This window comes from Eschscholzia californica, unplaced genomic scaffold, assembly GCF_041429995.1.
Source record: "Eschscholzia californica isolate CP2 unplaced genomic scaffold, dmEscCali1.0.p SCAF_6, whole genome shotgun sequence".
Classification (NCBI taxonomy): Eukaryota; Viridiplantae; Streptophyta; class Magnoliopsida; order Ranunculales; family Papaveraceae; genus Eschscholzia; species Eschscholzia californica.
Genome location: NW_028238483.1, coordinates 21,688,263 through 21,710,531, shown reverse-complemented (window position 1 = coordinate 21,710,531; position 22,269 = coordinate 21,688,263). Strand labels below are relative to the sequence as shown.

Sequence of the window (22,269 nt, the reverse complement as noted above, 5' to 3'; positions counted from 1 at the left end):
AATTAGTAGTGCTCCTAACCCCTTCAGATACTCTGTGTTGGTGGTGGCTAGAAGTTGCGATAGTGGTTGTCGGAATTTGTGGCTGATGGTATGATGAAGATGAAAATGTTAATGAAAACAAAAGGGTAAGAAAAATAATCAAATTATTTTTAGACTACAAGTAAAGAACTCTAGGAATCAATCTTAACTGATAAAAACTTTATTTTTCGAATATTATTTGGATGTCTCAAAGTCGTGACCTTTTACTTATAATTGTAGACGAAAAGGATGAGGATAATCTATATAATAAGGAAATTATGTCTTTCAACAAAAAAAAAAAAAAAAAAAAAAAATTATGTGAACTTGACCACCGACAGTCTCAAATACGGTGCATCATTTATTATCCCACTCCCCCTTTCCTTATCGCTCAATTGCTACCAGCTTCAAACTTCAATGGACCAATTCTTAGAGCATCTCCAATGGGACACTCTAATAAACACTCTAAAAATCTAGTTGTCAAGTGTCAAATAAAGATTCTCTTTCCTAGTGTCAATATAGAGACACTCTACATTTGTTTGGTCTCCAATGAAGATCTCTAAAATCTCTTACTTAATACACATGTCCCTCTTCAATTCAATAGATAAAAAGTAGTTGAAAAGCAAAGTTTTCTATTGGTTGAAATAATAAAGTAACACTTTGAGAGTCTCAAGTAGACACTCTCATTTTAGAGATTCTCTCTCTAGACACTCTATAATAAATGTGTCCAACTCATAATAGAGTGTCTAAGAAAGTGTTTCATTGGAGATGATTTTTTAACAAAAACTCCAAAGAGTCATATGTGGCACTCTAAGTGTTAGAGATTGAGTGTCCCATTGGAGATGCTCTTAGCTTTCCTTCCAGAATACACACAAAATAGGAAAAACATTTACAAATCATTCTTCTAACTACTAAACTACATATATATTCATACAAACGAAATAAACGCATCTGAAACTAAGAAAAAACAGCCCACACACTCTCTCTCTAGCTCTCTCTCTCTCTCTAGCTTTCAGTTATCTATGGTGGTGAGCTGCTTAATTCAAGAGTAGAAAGAAACCAGATCTAGATCCAGCTCCTCCGACTTTTAGATCTCCACTTCTTATTCTTCTTCTTCTTCTTCTTCTTCTTCTTCTTCTTCTTCTTCCTTTTCTAATTTAGGTACTTTCTGAACTTAATAACATCTCAATTTCAATCTGTTTTCATAATTTGTTCATTACGATTTTTACTGATCTGATACTTTTACTTGTTCGTCTATTTGTCCTTTGTTGAAATTTAGTGAAGAATGCCGTGTTTATTCTGAATTTTTAGGTCTAGAGTTCGTTTTGATACGGTTACTTCTGTTTCAATGAGAAAAGATAGTTTAGAATGCACAGATCTAACGAGATGAGTTTATAGTTAGTCATTCTCCCCTTGATTTCTTCTATATTTGGTACTTTAAAGGCTTAATTAAGTTGAAATTCAGTAATTGGTTAATGATATTTCGGATATCCTAATGCTGTTATTCTAATTGGATCTTATTTGTTTGTCAGTGTTGAAAGTTGGAATCTTTTTGTTCGATTTTTTTTAAGCTTGGAGTTTGATCAGCAGATTATAATTTTTTTCAATAATTATCGTAGTTTCAGCTCTGTTTTCGAGCAGAATAACGTTCTGTGGAGTCATATTCTTTTGGATCGATAACCATGTCAAGAAGGCCAGGAAATCCTGCTCGTCGCTTTGGTGAGAGTGGAAGTATACCATTTGTAGGTTCCTTGAACCAAAAGTCACGCTCTTCCCCGTTGCTATCTGTCGGCCTAGTAATTGTGGTATGCCTCACTTCTTATGTACACTAGATTGTAAAAATTTAGCATGACTTGTAATTCCAACTCCTGATTATTTTGTTTCTATGAAATTTTTCAGGGTGCACTTCTTCTTATTGGTTATTCATATAGTGGCTCAGGTTCGTACGAATCCTTGCTAACTGCACTTTAATGTTTTTCTTTGTGTATTTAGCAGCTCGAAGTGAACTTCAAATACTGTTACTTGGACAGTTTACTTGTATACCGAAAATGTTTACAAATATTCACAATAGATAGAAGTTATTAACTGTTTCTATGTAAATGCTATCATATGAACTACATTGTAGTTAATATATAGATTAACACTTTTATTGTTCGAAGATGGTTACGTGTATACCAAAAAGAATTTTATTGTTAGACATGATGTCTTTTTTCCTATTTCGTTGAGTGCACTTATATCTTTTACATGACAGGTGGACATGTTAACAGAGAAGCTGCGAGTAAAGTTGAAGGTAAGCATTTTGAGTTTTTCTGTTCGTCTTCTTATTTTTCTTTCTAGTTATTGTTGCTTCCATTTCTACAAATTGGTGCTTAAACCCACACGTGATAATCAGGGCCGGCCCTGAGTTTTTGGTGGCCCGAAGCGAAATCTAAAATTGGGGCCTTCTATATTATACACAAATTCAAATTTCCTCCTAAATTCTCCGAACCTAAGGTCGACCCTAAGCCCATCCTATGAAAATATAATTAAAAACTTAACATCTTTCCCATTATCCAAACTTCGTTCAAAAATGCATATATAACATCATTCCCATTAATTAATCAATAGTTTGCCTGTGAGACATGGTTCACCTCGTGTGATGCTAAAATGGGATAGAGGATATTTGGTCCATCTTTTTTTTTTTGTTTTCCCCACCCTTTGGTCTAAGCATGAAAAGTTTAGGGCTTTGTTCAATGCCTTGAAACAAAGAAGTAATTTTAGTTCCAAAATTACCTTGATTATATGGTCGCAAGAGCTATCGCTACATAACATAATTTAAAGTTACGTGTCTACAAAATCTCATATTAGATCGGATGTAGATGTCTCCCAACAATAATGGTCATTTAGGTTCATGGAAGGCAAAATAAAATTTATCTAATTCAGATGACAAATACATTATGTATATAACATTGTTTTACGCTTTATACTGTCGGAGAAAATATCAAATTGTTTTTTTGCTACCAGCCACCACATTCTGAGCTTCCTATTATGAGAAGAATTTGATTTGTTGTAAATAAATTTTAGTATCTAGGAGGGTTGAAAATACCCTAGCTTATTGGCAACTCTAATTAGAAATAACTAAAAACATAAAAAAAGAATATTAGAAACCATCCAAAAAATGAAACTTAAATTAATTTTGTTTTAATAACAAGACGAAAATTAATAAAGTAGAATTCAAATTATCATATCCTTATTACATTATAACAATAAAAGTAACGAACATTAATGAAATAACTTAGCAATGAGGCTTTCAACAAAAAAAAAAACTTAGCAGTGAGGTAAAAAAAAGAGTTAAGTATCTGCTACACGATTATTTCTTTTGTATCGACTCTACAATATAATATAATACCAACTAATATTATAAGTTCCTTCAACAAAAAAAAACTAATATTACAAGTTTGTAGCAAAAAAATCTAATATTGTAATATATAATAATATAAATAAACACGTCCTATATATTAAATGCGGAGAAGTGGTGATGGACTTAGAAAGAGTGGATGAGTGGTTCATTGGTGGATTGGACAACGGATGATTGTGGCCTTGCGGGGTAGATCTTGTTGGTATCTTTCACGGTGGTGGGTTGTTGATAAAAATTTTGGCGAGAAGAGGTATGGAACTAAAGGATTGGGAGCCTAACACTAGGGTTAAGTTATAAATGGGTCAACAAGAAGTGTGGGCTGGACTGGTGTGAGGGCCTTTAAACTCTTGTTTTAAAATGTGGCCCCTCATCATGTTCTAAAATTTTTGGGGGCCCCTTAAAGTCTATCTATAAGAGTTATAACATGTGGGGGCTTTTAAAATCGGTTACTAAAATGTGGCCCCTATCAGGTGGTGGCCCAAAGCGAGGCTTTGCCTGCTTTGGGCCCAGGACCGGGCCTGGTGATAATGAAGGTATCAAACTTTATGATAATTATCTTGTAATTTGGTGCTCTATCCGTACACGACTTGAAATACCTTGACGTTTATTTATTTTCCATTAAAAGCCAGTTTACCAACCGGAACTACTAAATAACTAACCGTTATAAGATGGACTTATTAACGTCAAATGTTTCCTCTTTGCATAGCTAAGCATAAACTGTCCTACTCTAGTTTTATGTGAGTAATAATTAATAGTTAACATGCATCTTACATATTGAAATTTGAAAGGTGATATGACTTTCACACATGAGAAGAGCCCGACACCATGCTAAGCTTGAGATGTCTAATTTTGATCTATGCTATGAAGCTTTATCAATTTTATATACGATATATAGGGCCGTGTAACTCTTATTGCTCCGGAGTGGAGCTAGTCGTTAGGCCCCACTTGACCCACTAGCCTCTGCAGGGAAATTAACAATGTAGTTCTAAGTTCACAAGGTTATTATTCATCTCCAATTTTCTGAAAATTCATCACGTTTTCATTTCTACCATTGTTGAGTGTTGACCAACACTTAATTTTTTACTCCTCCCAATGTGTTCTACTTCTCACTGCAACTTGAGCAAGTGAAAATAGCCCAAAATTTTCGTTGGGATTTACAAGCAAAGACTGCTCTAGATTTTGTGAAGCTGTTACTTATATCGAGTTTCTACCAAAACGAGCTTCTCTGTGGATAGGTTAAAGTAGTTATCACAAAAGGGACAAGTTCTAATCATCTTTGTTTGATTTAGTTAAACAAGTAAAAAATAATTTACCTTGTTGTTTCTTTGTTTCGCAGGTATTGAGTTATGTATCCTATTTTTGATAATATGATAGATTTAGGTTGAGCAGTCCCTTGAAACTACCATACAATACTGTAAATTGTTTGTTTTATTCATCCTCATTTTGAAAGTTCTAACGGATGCTTCTGCATATAGGTGGTCTTTCATGCACATTAGAAGTTCAAACAGCAATACCCATTCTAAAGAAAGCCTATGGTGAAAGCATGCGTAAAGTTTTGCATGTAGGCCCAGACAGCTGTTCAGTAGTTTCTAAATTACTTAAAGAAGAGGATGTTGAAGCATGGGGTGTCGAACCATATGAGATTGAGGATGCTGATGGTCACTGCAAGAGTTTAATGCGCAAGGGAATTGTCCGTGTAGCTGACATTAAGTTTCCTCTACCTTACAGAGAAAAGTCTTTTAATCTTGTCATTGTGTCAGATGCGTTGGATTACTTGTCTCCAAAGTATCTCAACAAGACTCTCCCCGACCTAGCACGGGTATCCATTGATGGTCTTGTTATATTTGCAGGTAATACACTAAAAACTCAGAAGAACTTCACATTTTATTTTTTAATTTTGTGCATTGGTAAGTTCAAATAATATGAAGTATAAATCATTACCATCTGAGATCCTAAGACTGAAGTTTGTATATGACTTAGTGGCAAATTGGTCCTCCCTTGACAAACTAGCTGAAAAGAGGTAATAGGGTCACCTGGATAGTTTCCTTAGTAGATAGCTGAAAAAACTTAGTTTTGATAGTTTCTAGTAAAAAAAAAATTCTTTTACTGTTGAGATTCCTGAGGTTACTCCACTCATAGTCAATTGGTTTTAGGTTAGAAGTCCTATAAGATTTTAAATCTAGTCCAGTCATTGCCACTTGGTTTCAGCTAGAAAGTCGCAAACATAAATCCAATATCTACTATGGTTTGGCTTAGTTCCTAAATAAATATTAGCTGATGCTTGAACTTGGGTAACCACAAGCTCAGCTCATTCTACAGTCCTCTGTTTTTTGTTTTTTTTTTTCTAAGTTCAAGCAGAGTTAATCAAAATGCTCTGAAATCTCACTGCCACTTTCATATGCCAGGTTATCCAGGCCAGGCAAGAGCTAAAGTTGCTGAGCTATCCAGATTTGGAAAACCAGTGAGTTATTTGTTGCTTTTGGGGTTACGATACCATTCTAGATTTAAAATGCTATCGTGTTTCTAACCTAGGGCAGTAACACAGCTCTACAAGCTTCTAATGAATTGTGCGGTGCCATAGGCCCCATAGCTATTCCTTACCTCCTTTTATTTAAAGCTTTATCCTTTTATGTATAATATCTTATCGCGTTGGCCCAATTCGCCTCTATATGAACTATATAGCTAGTTCAAATGCACAAATTAAACCCTATACCTACCTGTTTTCGATATACATGTTAAACATCTAAGTTGCATCAGTCTCAAATGCCATATGATACGCAAAATCTTTTTCCCCCCTTGTTCCATTTATCCTTTAGTATATCTGTTGACATTATTCTTTATTTGCACACTCGTTCTTCCATATTTTATATTTGATTATAAAGATCAACAAAACCTGTTTGTGTGTTAGAAAATGACATACTGTAATGTTTCCACGTGAAGGCTAAATTACGTAGCTCATCATGGTGGGTACGATATTTTGTTCAAACTGGGTTAGAAGAGAATGAATCTGCCATTAAGAAATTTGAGCAAGCTGCAACAAAAAATTCATACAAGTCAAGCTGCCAAGTTTTCCACCTCAGTGCATATCACTAAAAGTTTCAAACTTTGATATCTTCACCAAATTGAAGATTCGTCGATTCTTCTTCAGATCTCATATGAAATATATGCTCTCCAGAAGGTAAATTATAAATTTGGTAAACAAACAATCGATTGTGACAAAAGTTACATTTATTTATTTTGTTCTAGATATTTTGTTAATGGTAATTCAAATTGGGAAGCATAAACTGGTTTCCACTGGAATCGTAATTGGTGAATTATTAGTCTCTCTCCAAATCCTGTCTAAGTTGCATCTATGATGGAGATTTATCTCTAATAAGCTCAATCTGAAGTGTATACTTATCTGTTCATGCACAGATTGTAAGCATGAAGTTTGGGTTAAAAGGCTAATTAAGGTCGTCTGAATGGTCCGACTCGAGATGATTTCAGAATATCTTCTCTTGTTCGACTCGGGGCAACGATGAGTCCATTTGCGTTAGCTTTCAAATATGCAGAAAGGAGTGGTGTTTTGACCAAAATAAATCAGCTTTAGGCAAGTTATTTTTGTTGTTGTTGTTGTTGAAATAGACGAGTCTGGTCGAATAAAAAGGAAAAAACATTACCATGTTTTTGGAACTTGACCTCATGGCACATTTTTTTTCCTCAGATGGCTAGCTAGCTGAACTTACCCAAGATTCCATCAAATGTAACTTTAACTATTTCATGTTTGACCCATCTACCTCTGAAATAACATCGTGAAAACTTTCTAAATTCAACACTTATTCAAAGAGACTCATGGACTAGAACGCTACAGAAGTTTGTTGCACAAAATCAAAATTGAGGTCTTGTTTTTTTTTTTTTTTTTTTTTTTTTTTTTCTTCTGTTGAAAGGAAATTCATTAAACATCAAAGTTTATTACAATAATCAAAGTACAAAAACAAAATTACAGAAATGAGGAAATGCATAATATAACTTCGAATAGTAAATCATTCTTCGTCTTGTAGCTTGCGAGTCTGACAACTCATCTTGAGAATGATATGAAATTTGATCTTGAGAGTCCTTCTGGTTGATTGAAAGATGAAATGTGTACCTAACTTCCTGTAACATTAAAGATGGATTAAACGGACACCCAAAGTTCCAAACACAAACAAGGATGTCTGCAAGAAGAAACCAAATGATGGTTTTGAGTTATCCCGCCAGTATTCTCCAAACACAGAGACCATATCCGCACGAGTCTACAAAGTAGAAACAGGTCAGACACCTGGTAAATGAGATCGTTGTTATAGCATGAGTATAAATACACAGCTAATCTAACAAATAATCGCAAATGAAGTGCGAGATTGGGTGAAAGTGAAAATGTTAAGGAACCTGGATAAAGAGTTAAATCTATTTGGAATCAAACACAAAAGTACTCGACAAAAATTGAGCTGAGATGACAAACAAAAGGTGGGCGACGAAGGTGGACATAAATATCCGAACAATAGAGATGTGAACTCATGAGCCACAAGGTCAATCGATGAACCCATCTAAACATAATCAAGCCCCAGGTGAGAAAAACCTTTATTTGATGAGCAATAAGCTCGCCCACTTGTAGATAATAGGCTAATTACCAAGAATCGAGAACCAAATGTGAGTAACCAGCAGTAAATTGGACATACAAAGGGTGGAAAGGATGATGCTTAGAATGAATGAGTAGAGAGAAATACTAATAGGTTATAAGAGAAAGACTCTAAATCAGTAAAGAGATGTGGTCAGATAAACTTCCATGAGTTTTACGAATGCAAGTGTAGATGCCAAATATGGAGATCAAAGCACCAAGCAAGTGTTTTGATAGTTTGATGTGATAAAACTCTTACTGAAAACAATATATCCTTGACTTCATTGTTAGATCCTAAGCACCTCCATAGATTTATGTGAGATCTAGGTTTAATGGAATAAAGGAGGGTTAGATCCGGTTATATTATTCGTGATTGATTGTAAGATTTAACGAGGTCTTGGTTTCTTGATAAACAATGTAATGAACATCAACATCAAATAGGAAATATGTTAAACTGAACCTATGGGATGGACGATTGTGACTAGAGATGCACGATATACAAGAAATCTTAAATATAAGAAATATTAAATATACTGAGTCGGATGTTGAATGTTATTCATCCCATATTGGTGCTATGGAACTTCTTTATTCCACCAAAATATTAATCTAAAATTTGAGAGATGTCGGATGGGATGTTTTACTTGCAAAGATAAGTTCATTTTGTGAGGCATGAAACATAGATCTTCCAGATATGAACGCTCAATATGTTGGAAGAAAAATAAAGCTCCTTATGAACAAGACAACTTATTTCAACAAAAAAAAACAAGACAACTTGACAAATGAACAATTTTACAGGATAGATATTTTTTATGTTGCAATAGCTTGTTAATTGCATGAGTTAATAGTCGGTTTAATGAGAACTCAGTAGAAATACTTTGTTCTTAGCTCAACATTGGTTCCTCGTGAAGTTTACAGTTCTTTTAGGATCGACGACATGTGTAATATGGTAGATAAATTTTATCCACAAGATTTCGCAGATCACAAGAAGATGCATTTGGGAATACAACTACAACATTATAAACATAATGTAGTAAAATGACCACAGTGCAAAATTTGACAATGATCTCCGATTTGTGTTAATGGTTGGTGAAGACAAGAAAATCAATGAGGTACCCTCTTTTTTATCGACTAATGGAGCTTGTCCTAACTCTTCATGTTTCTACTGCAACATTTGAACGATCTTTCTCATCTATGCGCATAATTAAAACAAGGCTACGCAACAAGATGGATGATAATTTTCTTTCAGATTCTATCATTTTGTGCATTGAAAATGAAATTGCTCAGAAGTTTAGCACAAGTTCCATCATAGACGATTTTAGAGATTTGAAGGAGTGGCAGGTTCCATTTTGATACATTAAAGAAAAAAATCTCATGTTATTTTTTTATTTGTGTTCCTTAATCTTTATGACTTAATTGATATTTTTAGGTGGTATTTTATGAATAGATTTACTATATAAATTTCTCAAATTAATTTATGAATGGAATAGTTTGCTCCCGCCCTCCTTTAACAAAAATTTTGGTTCCGTCCGTGCATCTACTTATCCTAGTTCTTTTTTTTGTGGAGTCACCATCTACTATTAGATCATTCCTTATTAGAACGGTTGCAAATTGACCACGCCACAACAATTTTTTTGTTACATTAGGCTCTGAGATACTATAATAAAACTTGCCAGAGTACGATTTTGAAGATGAATATGAGAAGAGGAAGATGAAGTTGGAACTGTGTTTGAGCTCGATTCCTCCATTATTGAGTAGTGAGGTGAGTTTGAAGACCTAGAACTCTCATACCATGTGAGATTTGAGAAGAAATGTTTTTCATTGTTTGATCAGAGAAAGAGAGCTCTATAATTATGGAGTACAAGTATTATAGAGACAGAGATAGGGTGAAAGTAGGCAAGATTGTCACTAATGGTGTATTTGGTTGCAAGATTCCTATTAAAAGTGGGATTTGGTAGGAATCATGAATCCTTGGTCTGTTTGGCTACCAAGAATCCTAGGACTCTTGAATCTTAAGATTCCTAATTCCAAAATTTGTATTGGACCAAAATCTCACCCTATCCCCTAGGATTTGTTAGGATTTTAGATTAATAAACTTAAAGCAAAAAAAAAAATTCCTAATACAAAATAATTATTTTTTTAAACATCATTTTTTCAGCAAAAATCAGATTTTTTTTCCAAGAAATCATTTTTTTCCCTATGTGAGTCAGTTGGTGCCCGTAGCTGATGAAGGCGCCCTGCCTATCCTGGCTCAAATCATTTTTTCCCCAAAAAAAAATTTTTTCTTCAAAAAAGCGTTTTTCTCCAAAAAAATTTTTTTTCGCAAAATCCAATTTTTTCAACAACCGTCTTTTTCCCGAAACTGATTCTTCCCCAACTTATTTTTTTCCGAGATCCGATTTTTTCCAGAAAACATATTTTGCTTTGAAAACAGTTTTTCCTCCAAACATGTTTTTAAAGAAAAATTGACTCGAAAAAAAATCAGTTTTCGGGGGTAAAAATGATTTTCGTAAAACAACAAGTTTTAAGAAATTTCAGTTACCGAAAAAAATGGTTTTTGAAAAAAAAAATTTGTGGAACATTTTTTTCGACAAAAATATGCCTTTTGGGCAAACCTATTTTTTAAAAAAAATTGTTCACGAAAAAAGTTAAAAAGCAGTTTCGAAAAAACTTTACGAAGAAGACGGAGAATTCTCGAATGAAACAATATTTGAAAAAACGAGTTCCGAAAACAAGGTTGATTCAATATTTTTTTTTAAAGAAGCGTTTGAAAATACTCAAATAATAATAAATCATAGGATTCCTATTAGTTGCCAAACAAACCAAAAAATGTTACTTGGATTCATGAATCCGTGGAATCATGAATCCAATGGACTCATGAATCCGCGGATTCATGATTCCACCATCCAAACACACCATAAGTGTAACAAACTTTCTAACCATCCAAAACTAGCAGCCTTAGGAGTTTAGCAGAACTACAGAAGTATAAACGCACCTCTTTTCTAAAGGCACCACTCTCACTTTCCACTACTTAAGTACTTATTATTACACCCTCATTACACTTAGAATATGATCATTATACCTCTTCCGTAATAGGTTCCAATCAACCAATCCAAACTTGAGTGCTCTTGCATCTGCTTCAGTTGAGTCAATGATAGTTGGCGACCGACTAGTGTTCAAGGCAACAAAAACGAGAACCAGACCGCAAGGATAACAAGAGCTTCTGATGCAATGATTTTGGGTTATGACTCTAGATCTTAAAAATAAAACGAAACAAGCCAGCCCCAACTCAAGAAATGTGGTCGGGTATAAACAAAGATTCCACTTTAGCACAAATGAAAGTGCCTTTAAATGACAAATAAATTCTCAAGAAATGAAATAGTTTTCTTTGGAAATGACTAGGGAATAGACAAGTTGGGTCACTGTCTTTCTTATTTTTGGAGGCCCCTGCAAGCTAATTAAACAGATAAATGTACAACAAGAATTTCATAGAAATTTTATCTACCAGAAAGTTCCTGCGGATAAGAACCAAAGTATAACTTAAAAAGTAGAAGTCCTTATATAGTCTTGTAGGAGCGAAGAAATACGTATGACAATGTATTTACAAATGAACTCATACACGGCACGATTTAATTTGCTGCATTAGTAACTAATTTCAATAGAAGATAGTATATAAAAACAGCTAATTTCCAAAGAAATGGAACTTTTAACATTTTGAATTAGTTCTTTTAGACTGAAATGGTTTCCATTTGAAGTAATTATATCTGATTTCCTTTACCCCTTCTCTCTAGGAGTTTGAATGGATGAGAACAAGGTTTGAAGTTTTTGCTTAAAAGTGGTGTTTAAGAGATAAAAAAGAGGACTTCAAATTCAAAACCAAACAACAAGGAGTAGATTAAGAAAAAAACATTTTTCAAACTTATGAAGTATGTTGGTTGGTTAATTTAAAACTTCAAGACCTAGTAAAATTTTATTTGGATTAAAATTCTTAATAAGGCCCAACGCTAACTGAACACGATTCATAGAAAAAAGATATCGCAGATGAAAATCAAAACAAACATACCAATAATAGTACTGTTACATACTTACATTTACTCAAATACATTTGTCTGACGAAACTGTTAAAATTTGTTCAGTAAATGTTAAGATACACCATTCCAGCATGCAAGAACTATATCCATATATCATTAAAACAAGCGAAATTAGGCGAAGAAAGACAAAATGAGATGAAGTGTATATAAATGTCGTCTTGGAACTCAACTAGGGATGGGGCTAACATGCCCATCATGTTAGCTTGTCACCATGGTCCATGCATGATGGTGGTGCTAATGTGTGTCCATATATATTTACACTAGGGGTCCATCAATATATATATATGAAGGTCCCCCTCCCGGACCTTATATAATAACTAAATTTACAAGTTGAGTATGTATAGGTAGGGTTTGGAGGATATGTGGGTCACCCAATAATGAGGGTGATCACGTGATTAAATAACCCTTCTTCAACCACATTCCACATGCACCCCCAATCATTCTATTTTCTTCCTTCCTAATCTCACATACCTTCCACCAAACAAAAACCATAATGTATAATATATATACACTTACATACTTCCCACCAAACAAAAAACATAATATATGTATATGTAAGTATGTATAAATTATTCTACGCGTAGACATGATATTCACCAAAATATAAAGTTTCCGGTGCGCGGCCGAATTCATATATGGGGAGAGTTTTTACGCTGATTTTGTTTTTAAATAAAAGGAAATTGATAATTATTCGAGATATTAAATATTGTTGTTATTTGCCCATAAATGCATGATGGATACTCGCAGAAAAGTTACTTAATATTAGTGATAAAAATTACAACCTAATATATTCACGAAAGATTGACAATACAAATTGGAAAACTTGACTAAAGAGGTTCTTTTACAACGTGCATCTTTTCAAGATAGAGGGAGAATTATTATTCAACGTGTCTCATGCCAAACTAGATGTCTTGCAACGAAAATAAAGTGTCAAAATAGATGTATAAGCTTTGAGGAAAATAGCCTCAAATCTCAGTCCTTTCTTCATCTTCGTGTGTTTTTTAACTGGGTGTAATAATTGATTTTGTGACAAGTATATTATGGGGGCCGATCAACGGCCGCTCGAGCTCAGGTAGACTAAAGCGGTCGTTTTAAGCTGCAACGTAATGAAAGACTTCATATTTTGAATTTTGTACGTTAGTTTCGAAATAATAATTAGTACTATATTGTAAACAAACTTATAAAATGATTTAAGTTATAACTTAACGGTTAAGAATTTGGACTCTGTCCAAGAGATCAAATGCTCAAATACTCAAAAAACAGTGTTCGGTTTTATTAATTTTTCCATAGAATATATTATTTAGAGCCCAATTTTTTATTTCGCTTGGGGCTTCCCCAATATTTGGGGCAACCCTGGGCAGATGAATTGGCCCAGTCGAGTATCAATAATACAAGGTCATCAACTATTTAATTCAACCATGTGTCTAAGTCTAATCCATGTCTCATTTTTATCTAAGAACCATATCTCATAATGAGCATCTTCTCATAATGTGTAAAACCATGATCATGAGCAAAAGAATTTAACCAGAAAATTGTGAAGTATGTTGCCATACTCAAAATCTAGCTGGGTTGCCAATGTGGCTTACATTTAATAGTATAAAATAACTTGAAGTTATTCGGTCGATTCTATCCAGATTACTAAATGAAGTCTTTTGGAACGAAAATATCAAATCTTCATAATTCTCAAATGCCGATTCAAAATCATAGATAATCAACGTAAATGTCTTTTGATTTGACCATTCGTACAACGAAATTTATTCTCCTTAAATTCTCTATCAGTTTTTTTTAAATCGACTCTTCCATCATTGTCAATAGTACATGCTATGGAAAATGTGCATGTAATTGTAACTAGACGTTTATCACACATTAGTACACATCCGTCAAACTACATATGTATAATGAGAGTCATGAGAACTGTACTAAGATGTGCAAGAAAATAAACTATAGGTCAAACAAAAATCTTTTTTCAAAAAATCCAATATAATTTCTAATTTCCAATAATCAAATTCTCAGCCAATTCAATCATATGTCATCATGTAGTGTGAATGTATTATACGTTTACTTTTCTTTTTTTGCTTTTTGGAAATTTTTTTATACGGTTGACTTTTGATTAAATCAGACTAAAAAGTGAGAAGTTAAATTCAAGAAACATACGTATATACGTAGAAAAGATGATTAAGTAATGAAGATTATTAATTGTGTAATTAGAAGAAGTGATTAAGTGGAAATTAAACTTATTATGCAACGCGGTTAGGGAGCAAACCCTGGTCCGGTTTACATGGCATTGTGGGTCCATCCACCGATTCATTTGCCTCCTTAATCCCTCATGTGAGAATGAATAATGGCTTTCCTTGACAAATCATTTTCCTATAAATGATTAGGGATGACCATTTGTTTCACTTCACATGTTAATTTTCATTTTTTTTTTGGTCTCATTTGGTTTTGGATGTCATACTGACTCAGTATCCATAGAAGGAGAGAGGAAAATTGAGCTGTTAAATGAAGATATTGTCGAGAGTAAACTTGTGGCCGAATTAGAATTGGTTAATCAACGTTTTTGTAAAATAAAATACTTTGATTACATCATGAAAATATAATATAATACTTCTCCAATGGAACACTCTAAAAAGAACTCTAAGATAAAGACATTCTAAACTTTTTTTTGTCTCTAATAGAGATCTCTATAATATCTCTACTTAGTACACATATCACTATTGAATTCAATATGCAAAAGTAGTAAAAAAAAAAAAAAATCTATTAGAGCATCTCCAATGGGGCTCTCTATAGCTAACAAACACTCTAAAAGTCTACTTGTCAAGTGTCAATAAAGATTCTCTGGATATGCAAATAATTGAGAAGAGTCATCAAATATAATGACATTGAGAGATTATTGGACAGAAGAAAAGGTTGCAGAAATGATCTCACTGCAAAGAATGACAAAGTCGTCGATAGATTTCCAGATTGGCTAAAATAGCGATTGTCATCTGCTCCCGACCATGTGGCACGTTGTCATGCGACCATTTTTCTGGATATCCTCAAGTAGGGTATATCTTTATAATCCAGGAGGTTATGATTCCATTCATGATGGTTGGCGTATATCCTCATGTAAAAATCTATGTAACTTATGGTAGAAATAAATTATAAGCTTGGAAGGGTCTTGTTATGTCCATTAAGAATCTATGTAACTTAAGGTAGAAATAAGTTATGCTAGTCACAAAACAAATTTATATCTAAAAGGTCTAAAGCTTTGTTGCCCAATATAGTCACTTGACTTATTATTGACTAGAATCATGTGTCTTCATTCCACATTTATCAAATTTGGCACAAATAAAATGAGTACATAAGAAACTCGTTTTCTCATCAAAAAAAAAAAAAACTCGTTTATCGAATGGTACGATCCCAAATCTAAAAACACGACAGTTAGTGTGGAACATGCCTCATTGGCTCTCTATATCCATTTAAGGGTAGTGCCCATATTGGACCATAAAAAGTGTTGCAAAAAAATGCATTCTCCGACCACTTACTTATATATACGGCTATACGCGTATGGTAGTACTAACAATACAAATGTTTTATGACCATACACGTGTACAATCTCTTATTTATAGAATGGACGGTTCTTGATTGCTTTCTATTTGAATTTTCAAGTTACCTATTTTTGGAAATATTTAATTTTGATTGACTTAATTTCTCTCCATTTTTCTTCATACCATATCAAGTAATTTTAACCTTCATAAATAAATTCATCACTTTCTTTCTCTACTCTCTCTATCTATCTAATCAATGGTCAAAGTCAAAGCATTTGTATCATTCCTTCAATACTAAATGTCCTATAAATATGTGTTGTTTGGGTAGCTACTTCTCCAAGTAGTAGTAGTTCTTCTTTCTCTCTCTATCTTTCAAATCTTTCTCTTCAACAATACAAACAAAAAACTAAGTTTCTATTCCCTTGATCAACAAAACCCACTTGTGTTTTTCAAGTCTTTTTCTTTCTCATTTATTGAGATATAAGATAATGAAGTTATTACCTCAATTTCTATCAAAAAAAGCTTCCTGTAATTCTCATGGGCAAGATTCTTCTTACTTTCTAGGATGGCAAGAATATGAGAAGAACCCTTATGATGAGATTAAAAATCCAAATGGAATTATTCAAATGGGTCTTGCAGAAAATCAGGTAATTTTTTAAATTTTGTGAAAACAGTAAGATTCGAACCCTGGTCTTGTCTGTTCAGACCAAGTGGGTGGCTTCGAAATTCTCTCTCTTCTCTTTCTCTCTCTGACATATTTCTTTATGTTGCAGCTTTCATTTGACCTTCTTGAATCATGGCTAACCAAAAACCCAGATGCAGCTAGTTTCAAAAAAGATGGTGAATCAATATTTAAAGAACTTGCTCTCTTTCAAGATTATCATGGTTTACCAGCTTTTAAAAATGTAAGTCTTCCCATAATATGGGTAATTTAGCTAATAATCAAATGTATTAAATCTTAATTCCAATTACTAATTAAATTTTGGTTAAATTTTACAGGCAATGGCTGATTTCTTATCTGAAATTAGAGGAAACAAAGTGAACTTTAATCCAAACAATTTAGTCCTAACCGCGGGTTCAACATCGGCTAATGAAACTCTCATGTTCTGTCTCGCAAACCCCGGCGAAGCTTTCCTTCTTCCCACTCCATACTACCCAGGGTACTTAATTAACTTAATTACTTCCTTAACTAATTAATTAAATATTATTTTGATTCTTCCCACTACATTGCCTTGATATTCACATATATTTTAAAATACTAATTAAATCTTAATTTTTTATAATGTTACAGATTTGATAGAGATCTCAAATGGAGAACCGGAGTAGAAATCGTTCCAATTCATTGTTCAAGTTCTAATGGATTTGAAATTACTCAATCAGCACTTGATGAAGCTTACCAACTAGCTCAAAAACGTAATTTGAAAGTTAAAGGAGTTTTAATTACTAATCCATCAAACCCATTAGGCACAGCGATTAGTCGAGCTGAATTAAACCGTTTAGTTACTTTCGTTGAATCGAAAGAAATTCATCTAATAAGTGATGAAATATATTCTGGTACAGTTTTTGAGTCAGAAAATTTTACTAGTGTTTTGGAGATCTTAATTGAAAGAAATCTTCAATGTAGTGGTGTTTGGGAAAGAACCCACATTGTTTATAGTCTTTCAAAAGATCTAGGGTTACCCGGGTTTCGTGTTGGAGCTCTTTATTCTAACGACGAATTAGTCGTGTCAACTGCAACAAAAATGTCGAGTTTCGGGCTTATTTCTTCTCAAACTCAATACCTTTTATCGGAAATGTTATCCGATAAGAAGTTTACTACTACTTATTTGAAGGAGAATAAAAAAAGGTTAAAGAAAAGACATGATTTGCTAGTTGAAGGACTTCAAAATTCAGGAATAGATTGTTTGAAAAGTAATGCTGGATTATTTTGTTGGGTTGATATGAGACATCTTTTAAGTTCAAAGACATTTGAAGGTGAAATGGAATTATGGAAGAAAATTCTTTTCCAAGTTGGATTAAATATTTCTCCTGGTTCTTCTTGTCATTGTTCTGAACCAGGATGGTTTAGGTTATGTTTTGCCAACATGTCTGAAGAAACTTTGAACCTTTCGATGGAACGACTTAAGAGTTTCGTCGATTCGATATCAATTGTTAACCGAAGATCCCCCACTAAGAACTCGAAAAGGATGAATTTGACCAAATGGGTCTACAAGTTATCATCGTCTTACCAACGCGAACCCGAACGTTAAATATATATTATAAATTAGATACAAATATATATATCCATATATATATATAGATTGTTATATATACTTATATAGATCAACCAGTGTATGAATATGGTCATTTATCATATCTACCTGGTTTGGATCTTGATCATATACTATATACTTAGTTTGTTTGATATTTTTTTTTTTTCTTTTTTTAATTCCTTTTGTTTAGCTCTATTTTACTGTAAAAGTGCACTCAATCCATGTTTAATTTGGATTTGAAGTGGCAAAAGCTTTACTTGTAATAGTTGAGTTTCTTCATTATACCCTCAAAGGAATTTTATTGTTGTATTGAACTACTAAATTATTAATAAAAGAAGTATTAATTAATTGTTGTATGGTTAATTCTACTTTCATTTATGTTAAATTTTCTATCCTCTTTCTCTATTTGGGTAAAAAAAAAAATTTAAGGTGAATTTAGATTAATTTACCAAGGTCAAAAGTATAAGGACAGAGAAAAAATGACTCTATGGAACAAAAAAACTATTCATACAACAATATATAGTTAGACATAAAATCTTCATTGAGTTTTTAAGGGTCCATTATGATTTATGAATCCATTTGACTTCAATTCTAGCTTGGATATTGGTTCTCATATACTTTATATTATGAAACTACCCATTTATTATTAGAACAATTATTTCATAAAATAATTTTCACAAAGGTCAAATGTTTGGGTAGATAGAGATTTTATTACCTTCACTAGCATCTATTTTCTTCAATCTCATATGTCATACCTTGTTTTCTAAAAAAATATATTGAATTCTTCACAATTAGAAGGATATATTTCTATTAAGTGCACTTTTTTTTTTTTTTAATATTAAACACTATGACTCTAAGATGAAGAATAAGAGAGAAAAAAATATACAAACTACAAGCAGTATATATTGAACGAAGAATAAACAGAAATTCCTAACTTTCAAATTTGAGAAAATTCAAAGGGAGAGAAATAATGACAAAATTCGTGGGTTGCATGATAAATAGGGGGAGTAGTTATTTGTAATCGATTGTTGACACTAATACTCTTATGTTTTGAGTCGATTCACATGACGAAGATTTTATATCAGCGGTTGGATGTAATCTATCAAACTCCCAACAAAGAATGGGCGACTATTAAATGTATTCTTATCAAACTCCCAAAAAAGAATGGGCGGCTAGACTTATCTCTCCCATAAATAGGGGCGCCTATCATTTTATGCTGATCTTCATGAGAGCGCCTATCTTTTCACGCTGATTATATTAAATGAGGATAATTTCACTTCGATGTCCATGAAAATTAAATCACTCATAGGCTTCTACTTCCAAAGTATGTGACTTGACCTCTCCATGTAAACCCAACATAAAACTAAAAGAATAATATTTATCTTATTTATTTAATTATACCTATTATATTTTTATTTTTCATTATTTAATAGGTCGTATTTAAGTTATTATGATTGGTATGATGCCCATGTTGTTTGGGTCAAAAAGAATAATAAAGAATATCTGCAGTATTGGTTGTTTTGGGGAGGATAAATAAATAAAAATAGTATTATCTGTTGTGACAGTACATAAGTTATTACCAAGACTATCGCCAATTGGCCGGTCGTGTTATCTTTATTGCCGACGTTGGCCGTCACTTTTCTTTTAAAATCCCAAAGTTTCGACCGACTTGGTGCACCACTTTTCACGCCCTTTTAGCCGTTACTCATGGATACCCCCTATAATTAGCAACCATTATTTGAGAGCACTTTAATGCATATTTATGTGGGTTAATCTCACTCACCCACTACATGAATCAACCCTCTCTCTCTTTTTCTTCTCTTTGTGTTCCCACAAACTCACAATTTACTCAATTAAACTAGCAAGATAGCATCACAAATGACTAATGTGGGTGAATTTTACTTCAATGTAATATGTGTCGAATCAATAAGTAAACAACGGATATACTTAAAAGTATATTTGATTTATGATAAAGTTAGAGTTCGTGATAGTACTTTTGTTTGTAAGTGTAAAGACTTAAACAAATTTAAACTGGGTAATTTGAGAGTCATGTAAGTGGGATTAAAGATGTTAGATTTGACAAAAATGTTATTGTCAGTCTATTTATTAGCTCGGGTAGCACAAAAGCAAAAAAGATTAATGCCTTCTGAATCGATACATCAACTCATATAAAAGTGCATTAAAGAGTAAAGACGGTTTAAAATATATTTTGCAGTTGAACTACTCTATAACCTACTGACAACATTTTGGTTAAAAACTTTTGTAATGTACGTGTGAAGCATTAAAGTTAAAAGTATGACATGATTCGCTTCAAATTAGCATATGGATGATAGATGTAAAAGGAAAAAAATTTACAAAAGCAAAACGATACTCTTCCAACTAATGTGGAAGCTGAAATAAAAATCATATTCCACTCTCCTCAAACTATCTATTGTTATTATTTTGAGTTAACTTTGTAGATAATTCATGTTTAGATAACGTCTGAAGTCAGATAAGACATATGTCAAACTCCTACTAGTCAAACTTCTCTTGCACTTGAATCATGCCCGTCGCTGAGAAGATTATTGGGCGACATTTTGCTAAATTAAAATCAATTTAGTTTTGACTTAAAAAAGTAAGTTTGATGGCACACCAAATTATAAAAAGGCCAAGTGTACAAGTAGTAAATATTATTGAAATTGGATTAGAAGTACTTTGGAAGTCTTCAATATTTCTAGTCCCAGCAAAAATGGTCCATGTGTTCATACTTGTACGTTATAATAATCTGCCCACCACATGAGAATTATAAAGAAATCCTAAACCCTAATTATATATTAACTTCATGAGGAAATGTGTGATTAGTTATAACATCCTCAGACATAGTACTATTCTTTATCTCTAGGGTAAAAATGCAAAAAGTAGTTTCTTGTTCAAATCAATGGAACAATGACAGCCATACACGTCCTTTACTTTTGGATTAGAAGTCACTTACTCCTATTAGACTAAATTATCGGGAAATTTGTACTTTTAATTATGATTTAATTAACGGTTCATTTTTAATTTTTTAAAAAATAAACTTATGATCAAATAGAAATTTACTTCTTCAAATATCAGATTTAATTTAATTTATATCATAGTTAAAATGCGAATCCTTCTTATTATCTATGTACGAATGGTGTGACAAAAGATACGAAGGAAAGTTAATTTATTTTTTATCTAAAGATGTTTAGATTAGAGATATGACGGAAAGTTAATTACTAACTGAAAAAAGTTGATCTATCGACAGAGACACGAGAAAAGATAATCTCATGATCATCTCTCCAATATAAAAATCAGATGTCGAACTACATAAGATTTTAGTCTTCAATAAATTTTATATTAAAACTATAGTGCAAATTATAGTTGATATATGCAGTACCATTATTTTGAAACTTTTGAAGATAAACCAATGTCTTGTTATCGGGAGATTTGTTTTTTTAAACAGTAACATGAATATAATAGACAATCATATATCATTTGATTTTGATACATCGTAAGGATGAAATATGTTTATAACTACTATAGTACTATCTTATAGATAAATCTTCATGCACTTTAAAGATCATACAAATGGTTCTAGAGGCTATTGTTCATATCTAATAATATTGGCTCAATAAGATATCTGGACGGTAGCAAAAAGTATAAGGATGAATAGTCCTAAATTGACAACTTTTTTTTTTTTTTTTTGTTGAAGGAATGGTAATTTTACTTCCTACACCAATAAACATCAACCTGTAGATTAATCACTACAATTATAACAAAAAAAAAAAAAAAAAAACTACCAAGTTAGATCAAAATTTAGATAGTATATAATCCATGGGGACCAAGAATCCATAACCACATTCTCTTAAGGGTCAATCTTTACCAAAGACTACCAAACTCTTATACATAAATCACACTGACCATGATACTTGCATGTGAGCTAGCCATGGTTTGGTAGCTCATATCTACCCATTTTCGAATGAATATATATATATATATATATATATATATATATATATATATATATATATATATATATATATATATATATATATTTATTGGAATTTGGGCCGATAATCGATCTTTTTCAAATTATAGTGGAGATTAAGAGCATGTGCTTATGTATTAACTCTCTTTTATTTTTCCTTTTAGGAGCCCACATTAATTAAATAATTAATTATTTGTAAATATAAATTAATTGATTGTTCTAATAATGATGGATAAATTCTCCATAATAGATGTCAAATAGTCTTAGGACGGCTATAAGGCCCATAACTAAACCTCATTCAAACACCAATATCTCATAAAATAATATCCTCCTTTAAGAAATAACACATATTAATTAAATTTAATTATT

The 22,269-nt window shown here is 32.5% G+C and overlaps 2 protein-coding genes across 3 annotated transcripts; both read left to right on the top strand.

Annotated features, from left to right (window-relative positions):
- Window positions 1–347: 347 nt before the first annotated feature.
- Window positions 348–6,745, top strand: LOC147532445 (putative pectin methylesterase CGR2). Of its 2 annotated transcripts, XM_086647282.1 has the most exons (8): window positions 348–449; window positions 880–1,176; window positions 1,635–1,820; window positions 1,915–1,954; window positions 2,267–2,305; window positions 4,888–5,262; window positions 5,818–5,873; window positions 6,353–6,745. In XM_086647282.1, exons 3-8 carry the CDS (start codon window positions 1,698–1,700, stop codon window positions 6,503–6,505), a joined length of 786 nt encoding a protein of 261 aa, XP_086503408.1. In that variant the 5' UTR covers window positions 348–449; window positions 880–1,176; window positions 1,635–1,697; the 3' UTR covers window positions 6,506–6,745. The 2 variants fall into 2 exon arrangements, with proteins under 2 accessions (XP_086503408.1, XP_086503409.1); XM_086647283.1 differs by lacking the exon at window positions 348–449 and having other exon boundaries at window positions 1,641–1,820.
- Window positions 6,746–16,037: 9,292 nt separating this feature from the next.
- On the top strand, window positions 16,038–17,940 carry LOC147532444 (1-aminocyclopropane-1-carboxylate synthase 3-like). Its single transcript, XM_086647919.1, has 4 exons — window positions 16,038–16,307; window positions 16,434–16,565; window positions 16,660–16,820; window positions 16,952–17,940. The coding sequence occupies exons 1-4, from the start codon at window positions 16,149–16,151 to the stop codon at window positions 17,907–17,909; spliced, it is 1,410 nt and encodes a 469-aa protein (XP_086504045.1). The 5' UTR covers window positions 16,038–16,148; the 3' UTR covers window positions 17,910–17,940.
- The last annotated feature ends 4,329 nt before the right edge of the window (window positions 17,941–22,269 follow it).

Coding starts and splice junctions, on each gene's coding strand:
- LOC147532444 (XM_086647919.1), top strand. CDS start 16,149: ATGAAGTTATTACCTCAATTTCTATCAAAAAAAGCTTCCTGTAATTCT. Junction 16,566..16,659: donor GTTTACCAGCTTTTAAAAAT/GTAAGTCTTCCC, acceptor TAAATTTTACAG/GCAATGGCTGATTTCTTATC. Junction 16,821..16,951: donor CCCACTCCATACTACCCAGG/GTACTTAATTAA, acceptor ATAATGTTACAG/ATTTGATAGAGATCTCAAAT.
- LOC147532445 (XM_086647282.1), top strand. CDS start 1,698: ATGTCAAGAAGGCCAGGAAATCCTGCTCGTCGCTTTGGTGAGAGTGGA. Junction 1,955..2,266: donor TTATTCATATAGTGGCTCAG/GTTCGTACGAAT, acceptor TTTACATGACAG/GTGGACATGTTAACAGAGAA. Junction 5,263..5,817: donor TGGTCTTGTTATATTTGCAG/GTAATACACTAA, acceptor TTCATATGCCAG/GTTATCCAGGCCAGGCAAGA.